At 44.6% G+C, this 12,174-nt stretch overlaps 1 protein-coding gene across 5 annotated transcripts in view; it reads right to left on the bottom strand.

Moving 5' to 3' along the window:
* The window catches only part of LOC108635581 (kalirin-like), a 124,609-nt gene that overhangs the window by 62,610 nt on the left and 49,825 nt on the right, over positions 1-12,174 (bottom strand). For all 5 annotated transcript variants that reach the window (XM_018045834.1, XM_018045830.1, XM_018045824.1 and 2 more), the window contains 2 exons: positions 6,518-6,648; positions 1,762-1,828 (listed from right to left, as the gene is read on the bottom strand). In XM_018045834.1, coding sequence (XP_017901323.1) covers positions 1,762-1,828; positions 6,518-6,648 — 198 coding nt within the window. The remainder of the gene's footprint in view (positions 1-1,761; positions 1,829-6,517; positions 6,649-12,174) is intronic.

Below are 12,174 nucleotides of genomic sequence, written 5' to 3'. Positions count from 1 at the left end.
TCTGAAGTTCTGGGTCCCTTTCTTTGTCTCCAGCCCCCTTAAGAAAGCATGACAAAGAAGATATAGTTGGCTGTTCCTCTCCTGTCTCCCAATCCAAATTATGTCTTTGAAGGCTTAAAACTAGATGTGTCTGACCTAGAAATAAGTCTTAATATGTGAATACTTCAGCTTCTGTAACTGGAGAAGGACATGGAAACCTACTTCAGTATTCTTGCCTGGAGAATCCCATGGACAGAGGAGGCTGGCAAGCTACAGTTCATGCGGTTGCAAAGAGTTGGACATGACTGAGTGACTAAGCACAGTACAGCTTCTGTAAAGTGCTAGCAAATATAATCTCATTTCAGCTTTAAGTCCCGATGTTGTTATCAGCAGCATTTGTCCCATTCAAAAGATGAGAAAGCCAACGCATGGGGGATTATGTGACATGTCTAAGTCATGCCACTGATGTGACTGATCCCTGGACCTCAGGCTCCAGACTCCCAAGCCCACCACTCCCAGGATGGACTGCCTCTGGCAGCTGCTACACCTTTAGCTGTCCCCATCTCACCTTGGAGAAGAGGATAACTTTCCTAAGTTAGAATTCAGGCCCTCTGTATGCCAGGTTAGTATGTTTATCCAAGGTTCGGGATAGGCAAATGTGTTTGTGTGCATGTGTGTGCGTATTAGTTGCTCACTGTGTCTGACTCTTTGCAACCCCATGGCCTGTATGAACCCCTAAATCAGCAGGCTGCCTAGGACTGGGACTTATAGACCCAGCACAAGGAGGCAGCAAGTGAGTTAGATATCAGGCATCCACCTTGTTAGACTTCACATCTTTTCGTTTAAGATGATTAACCACAGGGCTCTAAGCCATCTAAATTATCCATTTACTTTCTTATACCTTCTCATCCATGTGTCTAAACCCCTCTAAAGTAAACCCCTATGGAGAAAGAATTGTTTTATTTACTATCAAGTTGACTCAACTGTGGACCTGCCAGTCTTGCTTTATTGGTGGTTTTGTCTGTTGGCTTGGTAGCAATATGCTCTCCTTAAAAATCTAGGGAAGCACAGAAGCCCCGAGGTTTCACTAACAGTGACCTGCTTGACCTGCTGAGTGCTCATGGTGGCTCATAGCCACGAGGAGTATATGTCCATATATTTCTCATACATACACACACACACACACACACACACACACACACAAATATGGGCTTCCCAGGTGGCGCTACTGATAAAGAACCCACCTGACAATGCAGGAGATGTAAGAGATATGGGTTCAACCCCTGGGTCAGGAAGATCCTCTGGAGGAGGGCATGGCAACCCACTCCAGTAATCCTGCCTAGAGAACCCCACGGACAGAGGATCCTGGCAGGCTACGGTCCATAGGGCTGCAAAGAGTCGGCCACAACTCAAGTGACTTAGCACACGTGCACACGTATATATGACTAGTGTATACGTTGGTTAAATACCAATGCAAAGCTCTGGAGACAATGGCTTGGTTACCTAAAACAAGGTGAAATGGATTCAGGTCTAACCAAGAGGCTGCAACATTTGAGGCCCTACATCCCCCTAAATCTCCTACAGTATTTCAAGGGGAAAAGGTGGGGAAAAAAAAAAAAAAACCTTGTGGAAAAAAAAAATCACATATTGTATTCGATCTACCACCATTTTTAGTTTCATCTCTGTAAACACCCAGGGAGAGTAAAATACCTGGGAGCCCAGGTAGGCTCCAATATCCCCCTGGCTGGGTGACCACAGACATGTTCTGAGCCAGGTACTCACCTCCACCACAATCCCCAGGTCCTTGACATAGTCTTTCTCTGTCTGTACCAGCTCATTCAGGACAAACCTGAGCAAGAGATTAAGAACAATGAGGGCTCCTCTTCACTGTGAAGCAAGAAATCCTCACATCAAAGTTCACAATAAAGTTACTTAGGAGTCTCTATGACAAGACCACCCAAACCCACACTGAGCACTCTGGGGGAGGTGCTGGCTGATGCCCCCTGGATGAGAGGCCCCCACTGGTGAGGAGCTGAGGGCATCCAGGCTGAGAGGGCTTTCCCAGACGGAAGCCATGCCAGAAGAGCAACACTTACAACCTAGCGCTTGTCTTCTTCCTATTGTTTATAATCCCTCCTCCCTCACCTATGACTGAATAACTGTACAACACAAGGCGGAAGGAATAACAGCCACTTGGGCAAAACTGAGTTATGAAAGCTTTGATCAGCATGAGACTTCTTCTCCTTCGTGTCAGCTCTGTTCTTTGCTTAACCAGAGAGAAAGACATTTGTTTGATAAGCAACCTTTGGGCCTCAGGACACTCATCAAGTGAAGTGTTTGAGATACAGAAGCTACAATTATTCAGATAGGTGTCCATGGTAACCAGCCTGCAAAATCCCCAGTCAAGGCCAGAAAGACTGACTAAAGCCATTCCCTAATCACCATTTTCAGTGTGGCCACGTCCCCAGCCTCACCAGAGGTGGGATTTAACCACCACAAGGATATTTACTTTCTTGGTTTCTTTCTTGTTAATGATTTCTTCTTCTTAGAGCATTTACTTTGTGCTTATGAGAGGGTAAGTACTGTAAGCCCTGGTTTATGCAGATGTTGAGACTGTGGCAGTATTGCCGAAGATGACAGTGTGAGAGGCAGAGCTGGGATCTGAACCCAGTTGTACGAGAGTTCAGAGACCACTCTTTCACTGTTGCCTGCTGCCTGGCTAAACTATTCAGACTGGCTCTCTGGAGTCCCTGAGGCATCAAACCCAAACATTTCTTTCTGTCCAGACAGTAAAGAGCTGGACATAAAGCAAGTACGGCTGTGCACAGAGGCAGGGTAGCTGTATGCGGCCTACTGGATTCTGACTTGTATCCCCCAAGTTTGAAACAATTCTGCCTGGAGACACACAGCTGCATTTTTGGCCTGAGTGGGAGAAGGAATCAAGTTCTGGGACATCAAAGAGGGGCTGCAGCACAAGGGTGGTAGCCGGTCTAAGCCTTGGAAGCAATTCATCTGAAATTTTTGTCCCATACAGCACAGAGAAGCCACAAATCCCTGGGCCTGGAGCCCCAGGGTGATTGGGAGGAGGCAAGGGAAACACACACTTCTTTATCAGTGTGCCCAGCACTTCCAACCAGCTCCCTCGCTCTGATACACACAATTATGGGTTTCAGGCCACAGGAAGGAACTGGCAAGGCCAAATAAAAGTATTTAAATATACTGGAGCACAGACTGAGTTACTGCTTAGAAGAAAGTGGTAAAAAGAAAAACCACAGGAAAGTTAGAGTGGGAATTTGGGGCTGGAAGGGCTCTCTGGGGAGGAAGTCCGGCTCTCCACCTCTGGATGGTATTTCTGTCCTGCTGACATTGAAGGGTATCCTAGCTTTCCAGCCTCTAAGAAAGGGGATTGGACTAGGCACTGCTAGTGGACCTAGCATCTCCTCCCTCAAAGAGCTGATGAAACACTTGAAGAGATAAGGACACAAAGAAAGACATCTGAAAGGGACGTAAAAGATTTATGCTGCCTGCAATTCAAGGCAGTGTACAATCAATTGCCAAATAAATTGAACTGATAATAAAACAATGTTTTCATGTTCAGTTCTTCTGAGTAAAAGTTATTTATTAATTATTATTATTATTTATTTATTAATGGGCTTCCTTTATAGCTCAGTTGGTAAAGAATCCACCTACAATGCAGGAGACCCTAGTCTGATTCCTGAGTTGGGAAGATCCCCTGGAGAAGGGATAGACTATTCACTCCAGTATTCTTGGGCTTCTCTGGTGGCTCAACTGGTAAAGAATCCGCCTGCAATGCAGGAGACCTGGGTTTGATCCCTGGGTTGGGAAGATCCCCTGGAGAAGGGAAAGGCTATCCACTCCAGTATTCTGGCCTGGAGTATTCTCCAGGACTATACAGTCCATGGGGTTGCAAAGAGTAATACAAAGTAAATGTTATTCTTTGGTCCAACTAACTACTTCCCGATACAGGTAAGATCCACATCTGACCCTCTATCCTTCAGGTAGTAGCGAATGGCTGGTTTTCCACAGAAAATCTCTTAGAGCCTTGGCACAGGCTGTTCCCTGTGCCGAGAATACTTTTCCGCAATGGCTCAACCTCCTGGTCTTTATGCAGAGCACTTCAGTCAGAACCACTTAAAGCTGCAACATGGCCTCACCCATACTCCTTACTATTTTTTATTTTTTTCCCGCTTCTAGCATACTACATGATTTATTTTAAATTTTATTGTATGATTTCTCACATTAGAACGTGAACTTGCCACAAGAGCATGGGCTTTTCTTTTGTTGTTATTGTTAGTTTTATTCACTGATATATGCCAAGCAGTTGGTACAACAGATATTCAACAAACATCTGTTGAATAAATGAGTGGCTAAAACTTGACGACAACTACGTCCATTCTTGACTTTTTCCTTCTCCTGGACAAATAACTGTCTGTTTTCATCTTTTTTCCATGGAGCTCCCATTTAACACTTTGAGGTCTTACTGGATTGAGTCTCAGTTCTCTATTTCCCTCAGCCTCCAGCCTCATGTGGGGTTTACAATTAAACACCTACACATCATCTCCTTCATTGTGGCCATAAATTATAGCAGAATAAGGGCAATATACAGCAAAAGGAATGAGTCATTCTAACAGCTGGCTTTTTGGGACAGCACAGGATGTGGAGCGATACAGAGCTGAGCGAGGGAGAGAAGGGGAAAGAAATGAGAGAAATGGGTAAAAGAGGCAACAAACTTTTGCCTCTTGGATTGAAATTAGACAATGTCATGTCTGGAAGCAAGACAATGACTGGAAGCTTAAATGACTGTTCACAGGCTCTTTACAAGAGTAGAGATAGGCTTTGCCAAGGAGACCCTGTCATCTCAAAGGTCACCACCCTGATATAAGCATTCATCTTCCTGACGAAAGTTTTGCTTTGGCTTGACAAGACTGGAACATCAGCTTTGACCCTGCTTCATCTATGTAAAAACAACCTGGAAAGGTAAGGAGAATTAGCTTTGTCCAAATCCTAAGAAATTTCCCTTTGGGGATGGTATTTCTTTATCTCTATTCTATTCTTGGGGTTCCCCTGAGCACCATAAAGTTAAGGTGGTAAATACAGAACCAGAGTGCTTACATGCCACCTGCTCATTTCCCCTAGGAGGTGACAGCCCTGCCCTGGCCATGATGTTTCCTAGGAAATAGTCACAAATGGTCACTTTGCCTATTTCCAGGCAACAGGAGGGACTGCCCTCATTTATTTTTGCTCATCTTCAGGTCTACGACCAGGCTCAAGGAGTTACGAGTTTGAGGGATTAGGAACAGGAAGGGGCCTTTCCCAGCCGCCTGGCCTGTTCTCACTGTGCTCACCATCACTCCCACGTCGGGCTACCTGCAAGACTCATCATCAGCTCTGCGGTCAACACTCAGTCAAACCCTGAACAAGAAAACTGAAGTTCCAGAGGGACTGTGGCTTTACGTGAATGGTGTCGCCATCTTCTTGATCAAACCAAGGAACAGAAGAGCGCCTTCACATCAGGGAGGATAGCCCAGACCTCACAGCTCCTGGGTTCTTGTGAAACGGACTGCCATGTGAATTGTATTTACCCCGAAACATTCAAATAGCAAAGAGTTTCTCTTGGAACTCAGACCACAGTGAAATAAGTCAGACAGAGAAAGACAAATACTGTATGATATTACTTATGTGTGGAATCTAAAAAAGTAAAACAAACTATGAATATAGCAAAAAGGAAACAGACTCACAGATATACAGAGCAAACTGGTTACCAGTGGGGAGAAGGAAGTGGGTAGGGGCAAGATAGGAGTAGAGGAGTAAGAAGTAGAAACTATTTTAGAAACTAGGAGTAAGAAGTATATAATAAACAAGCAAGGATATACTGTGCAGCACAGGGAAATATGCCAGTATTTTATAATAACTATAAATGGAATATAACCTGTAAAGTCGTGTGAATCACTATGTTGTAAACCTGTAACTTAAGCAATATTGTGCATCAGCTTTAACTCAATTAAAAAAAAATTTTAAAAATAACCAAACAAGAAATAGTACTATATAACAAATGTTTTTTTTAAATAAACAAAACCTTTGAGAAGCGGTGGAGCTAGACCCTAGCCCAGTAGCCCAACAGCTCCCTTCTCCTATATGTTACTTTCCTACATCAGGGGAAACGTTTCCTCAGATAAAATTCCATCAGACTTTTTCTACCAAGGATTCTTTGATATGGGGTCATAGAAATGGTCCCAAAGTTTCCTAATCTTTGTTTTCTTTTTACCATCATGTTTTAAATTTCAAACAGACCTTGGTTATAACCACACTTTGTCAGTAATGTTTCAGCTGAAAATCCTTACAATCAGAGCCAAACGTCTCCTTGTTGATCAACGCCACACTGTATAGACCAATGGTCGCCTGAATGATTCAATGGAAACAGTGTGGGGAGTCCCCAATTCTCCCTAAACTTCCCAGGACCCCTGACCCTTGCCCACTGTAACATGTGCAACAGGCTGGAGTCTGGGGAAGTACTTACATCCTGCCTCTCAGAGCCTTGGCTTTCTGTTCTTCTTCCAGATTTCTGGGAGGTGTGGGTGGGGTCATGCCTTCATTCAGGCAGCCTGTGGGGTCTTTCAAGCTCCCTCGGTAAGAGCCTCCTTCCAGACTCTGAAGAGAGAAGAATAAACAACCTTAAAGAAGTGTACGTGAGAGAGTAGTCCGGAAGTCCTCACGTCCCCCCAGCCTAGCCACAGCCATCTTGGTAGATCAGTAACCGAGGCTGTCCGCCCTGGACCTCAGGGAAGTACCAGAAGGCCAGACTCCCATCTTGCTGGAGCAGGGCATCCAGAGCTGCCGCCTTCTCAGGCAATCAGGATGTGCTTGGCGCCAGGGGCTGCCAATTTCCCAGACAGAATGGACACTGTCACAGTGACTGATCTCTGGGTAAGAGCTCCAGAGGTAAAGCTAATTTACTGCAATTCTACAAACAAGCAGCAAGGAAACAAAGTCAGCTGTAGGACCACCAAATGCAAGTTAACAAGGGGAGGGTAGTGATGGGAGAATTCACTCGGTAAAATCATGTTTGTTAAATCAGCTATGATTTTTTTTGAAGAGACTAATAAGATGCAGATAAGAAGAGGTAAACAGATTTAGCGTTTTCTAAAAACATCTTTGCTAAGGTTTTATTTACCAAGGGCTTTCTTTCATTTATTAATCCCTTTAATCTCTTTTAATTAAGGTCCTGCAGGACTGAGAAACAAGTTAAAGAGCTTAATAAATATGTTACTCTAGAAAGAGCTAAGGGTAAAGGATTCTAATCCCAGACCTTCCAGTCCCTGGACAATCTTAAGACAGCTAAAATCATTCCAAATTGATTTCTTCTCAATTTTCAAATTGGGTTTCTCCTTTTTTACAGATTTTTAAGGAACAGTCAGAGACAATAGGCGCATAACCCCTTGAAAAATTTTAAATGCTCTAAAACAGTGAGCTTCCCCCACTACCCCCATGGATGGAAATAACCAGGATGCTAAAAAAAAAAAATGGGGTCAATCTTAACATTTTTATAAGCACTGTAGGAAAAACAGCACAGAATGACATGTCATTTCATTGTGCAAACTGGCAGAAACCGTGTGGATAAACAGCAGGCTGGAGACCAAGGTTATGGTGGGCAACTGTAAAACAAATAGGAGAGAGCAATCCAAACTATCCACATAACGACAGTCTAGGACAGCCACTTTGTAGGAAAAGGGAAGGCTTTACTTTAGCAGTCTTTGAAAGATCAAGAAGTGCCCCTAAAGGCAGTAGGAACAAAAGACTTTAGCGTCATCTTAAACAACCTGCACCTGGAGTGTCTATTGTGAACTGGCTTAGCTGCAGTGTTTCAACACCGGCTGAACAGAGGTAGGAAAAGTCCAGGTAAATGAAACAAAAAGTAAATGAGGTGGCATTATATGAGAATAGATGGGGGATATCAGATTGGAGGCTGAAAAACTTAAAGCTGAGAAGAGATGTCAACCTTTTTTTCCTCTGCTGCTGCTGCTGCTGCTAAGTCACTTCAGTTGTGTCCAACTCTGTGCGACCCCATAGATGGCAGCTCACCAGGCTCTCATCCCTGGGATTCTCCAGGCAAGAACACTGGAGTGCATTGTCATTTCCTTCTCCAATGCATGAAAGTGAAAAGTGAAAGTGAAGTCGCTCAGTTGTGTCCAACTCTTAGCAACCCCATGGACTGCAGCCTACCAGGCTCCTCCGTCCATGGGATTTTCCAGGCAAGAGTACTGGAGTAGGGTGCCATTGCCTTTTCCTCTATTTCACCCTTAAATCAAGAACCTGTGCCACAGCCTAACATGAATTTGTTATTAACACTAGAACTCAGCATTAAGAGGACAGGCTCTTCAAGCTCAAGAGAGAGAATTTCTTTTAACTTGATATGAAGATGTTTCACAGAACAAGTAACCAACCATGGAAGCTGTCATCCAGGGAAGAAGCCTAGGCTAAATATGTAGAAAGGTCAAGAAAAGTTTAGCTAAATTTGCAGATTCAGGATCTGTAACCAGTGATTAAGGAAATGAGTATCTGGTGCTGAGGCTTGACAAGCCACCAGACAGGCATGTTTTTCAACATGTGACATGTCCTCTGGTGCCATCAGCAGAGACAGGCTCCCCAGGCGGATGAACCCAGCTGATGATTGATCTGATTACGTGCCTTTTACTTCCCCTCCCCTTGCCCACATTGTTTCATTTCAGTCTTTACTCTGTAGCTTGTTGGCTGGCAGGATGCTGGCTGCAAGGCCTGGGAAATATGCTTACATCTCTGCTACAAGGCTCTCCCATGGACCATCCATCTTGGCGTGGTCCACTCTCAACTCTTGTACAGAATGAAGGACATCTGAGGAGTCCAAAGTGTTACACAGGAAAATATGTTCTGTCTCTTCGTGCCTGACCAGTTTTATGAGCAAAGAGCCAGGTTATCTCTTGGCAAGGACTCTCAGGCATGGAGTTGAGGGAGGCAGAGGCAGTAAGAGTGGAAGAAGAGAGAAATTTAGGGTTTGGCTAAAATGTGTGCTGTTTCAATCTCTGGGTTGGAAAAATTCCCTGGAGAAGGAAATGGCAACCCACTCCAGTATTCTTGCCCGGGAGAATCCCATGGACAGAGGAGCTTGGTGGGCTACAGTCCACGGGGTTGCAAAGAGTCAGGCACGACTTAGCAACTAAAACAACAACAACAACATGCTGGGTAATCTGTCTCAAATAATGGCATTGGCTAGAAATACCGTAACTAATTCAAGAGTGATTCCCTCTGAGGATCTGGCTACCTGTGCTAGAGTTGGGATATGGGGTCCCAGCCAAGGAGCACTATAGGTGATCTTCAGTTGTCTGTCTGTGCTGCTCCTTGGGGGACATGGGCAGTGATGGCTGGTTGATGAGCGGTGGACTGTGCAGCAACAGGGGGGACTTCCGCCCTGTCTGGGGCTCAGGACCACAATAGTCTCAACAGATAAAGGAAAAGGGGTGCCAAGGAGGAAGTGACAAATGGCGCAAATGGGTGCTCCTATCGTTGGTGCCAGGTCAGGGAATAGAAATGCAAATACAATTCAAAAAAGTGGATTAAGAATGAAGGAAGACTATTGCCACAATGGAAATGAACACATTTCCTGTCAGCTTGATCTTGGACCACATATCCATAAAATGCCCTTCCCTCTGGACTCCTATAAGCACCCTTTACCTACCTTTATTACCGTGTTGTGACTGATTTGTTTATACTTAAGCAAATATTTATTGTGCTTCTACTATGTGCTGAATATTTGCAAAGTGCTGGAGAAATGAAAACAGATAACATACGGTTCCCTGCCCACCAAAATCTAAGCTACAGTGGGCATTCTTCTAGACAGGAGGGTACCGCGGGGAAGATGAGAAAAAAGAGCAGGCAGCTCTAAAGTGGGGTAGGGAAGGAAGGGAACGGCTCAGTAGAAGAGGCAACGCTTGAACTGAGTAATGAGAAATGGAAAAGGTTTCACTGGATTCGCCATTGGGAGGATGATCCAGGCAGGAGGAGCACAGTGAGTAAAGGATCGACCTGAGAAACCACCTGGGGCAGCCTGGGAAGCTGAAAGCCACCTGGCGTAGGGAGGACAGTCTGTAAAGGGGGGAGAAGGGGAACTAGCAAGTAACTATGTGTTATGCGAGTTGGGGGGAGTAGGAACTAGGGAAAGAAGAAATAGGACGTGAAATGGACAACCCTGGAGAAGGATGCAGAGATCAGATTACAAGAAGTCTTATGTGTAGCAAAAAATCCAAACCACCATGCTGAACACCTGAAATTAATACAAGACTGTAAATCAACTATACTTCAATTTTAAAAAAGAGTACCAACTTCCTTGACCAATGAGAGGAGAATTTTATGCAGGGAAGTAACGTGATTGGATTAAGTTTAAGAAAGATTTGTCTTAATACTCCTAAGAGCTCTTCATGACTTGGGAAAATGTATCTGATGTCAGTAAAGGAAAACAGGACTTACGATTTATATACTCTATGATTAACTACATTATTTTTAAAATATCTGAATTTCAACACTGACTATGTTTAGATGATGATATTATGAGATATAATTGTGCTTAAAATCTTGTCATTTTTCCAATTTTTCTTGAATGAGCATATAATGATTTTGTTAATCAGAAAAGAACTATTAAAAATTTTTTTAAAAGGAAAAATGAAAGAAAAGTTAAGATTCCCCCCATCAGTCATGCAAAGAGACATCAGACTGAAAATAAGGAGGCAATGGTTACAACAGCCTAGGCGGGAGAGGATTTCTGAGCATCAACCCTAGACTGTGAGCTCCATTAAGGAAGGTTCTATGCTGGCAGGACGGGCACAGAGTAGGACTCCAAGAATTTACTGAATGAAACTCTTGGGTAGAGGTCAAAGTTCATCTGATAAAACAACAGACAAGGGTGCTGATCCAGTATCATCCACCACAACCAACCTTTTAGCTGTCCTCCCGTTTTATACAAATAAGTATGAAACACCTTGACAAAAAATATTACGATCTTAGTCACTCCTAGGCAAATTGGGGGCAGGGGTAGGGAAGACATTTTAAAGTAGAAAAACTGAAGTCTGGATTTTCCAGGCAAATGACATTACACGTTTGAGACTTCAGATTAAATTTTTTTTTGGTGGAAATCTAAACTTCTGTTTTAACAAGCTCAGGAATCTTTTCCACAGAAGGATGCCAGAGGAACTCAGTTCTTGAAAGCACACATTTTCATAATGGATACGCTGAGGCCATTATTTCCTCCCATCTGGACTGTTAACTCTACTGTCCCTTTGACAAAGCAAGTTGATTTGTCTAAAGGAGAGCAAAGCATACACACAAACGCAGCCTGGCCCTTGCTACGTTCTGTGACCCCCAGACTGACCTAGGGAGGTGAATACTATCAAAGCAGAAGAACCAGAGGGCAGAAAGTCTTGCTGAAGCAGATAGGGCCAGTTCTCAGGGTGTCAGGCCACCAGGTAGACCAAACAAGAGCTCAAGCCTGGCCAGCCTCTTCCCTAAAGATGGAGGATTTTCAGTCAGGGGTCCGCCAGTGCCACTGGGAGCCCAGTGAACTACTGTGACGTGCCACCTGAGGATAGGAGTTCAGCGAGGAGGCTTTCCTTCCTGAGGCCTAGTCCCTGGTGGGTCAGACGGTAAAGAATCTGCCTGCAATGCGGGAGACCCAGGTTCTATCCCTGGGTGGGGAAGATCCCCTGGAGAAGGAAATGGCAACCCGCTCCAGTACTCTTGCCTGGGAAATCCTATGGACAGAGGAGCCTGGTAGGCTACAGTCCATGGAGTAGCAAACAGTCAGACACGACTGAGCGACTAACACTTCACTCTCGTCTAAGGTAGGTGGTAGAATCCTGGGCTGTTTACAAACACAGTAGATTCCCACAAAGCCAGAAGCCCTTGCTCCTCAAACTTGAGGCACGCTAAGTCGCTTCCCTATGGACTGTAGTGTTAGTCACTGAGTTGTGTCCGACTCTTTGCAACCCCCTGCCAGGCTCCTCTGTCCATGGGGCTCTCCAGCCAAGAATACTGGAGTGGGTGGCCACGCCCTCCTTCAGCGGATGTTCCCAACCCAGGAATCAAGCCCGAGTCTCCTGCACTGCAGGTGGATTCTTTATTGTCTGCGCGCCAGGGAAGACCTTCAAACTT

Source organism: Capra hircus, chromosome 1 (assembly GCF_001704415.2).
Source record: "Capra hircus breed San Clemente chromosome 1, ASM170441v1, whole genome shotgun sequence".
Classification (NCBI taxonomy): domain Eukaryota; kingdom Metazoa; phylum Chordata; class Mammalia; order Artiodactyla; family Bovidae; genus Capra; species Capra hircus.
This window is presented reverse-complemented; position numbering and strand designations above follow the sequence as displayed.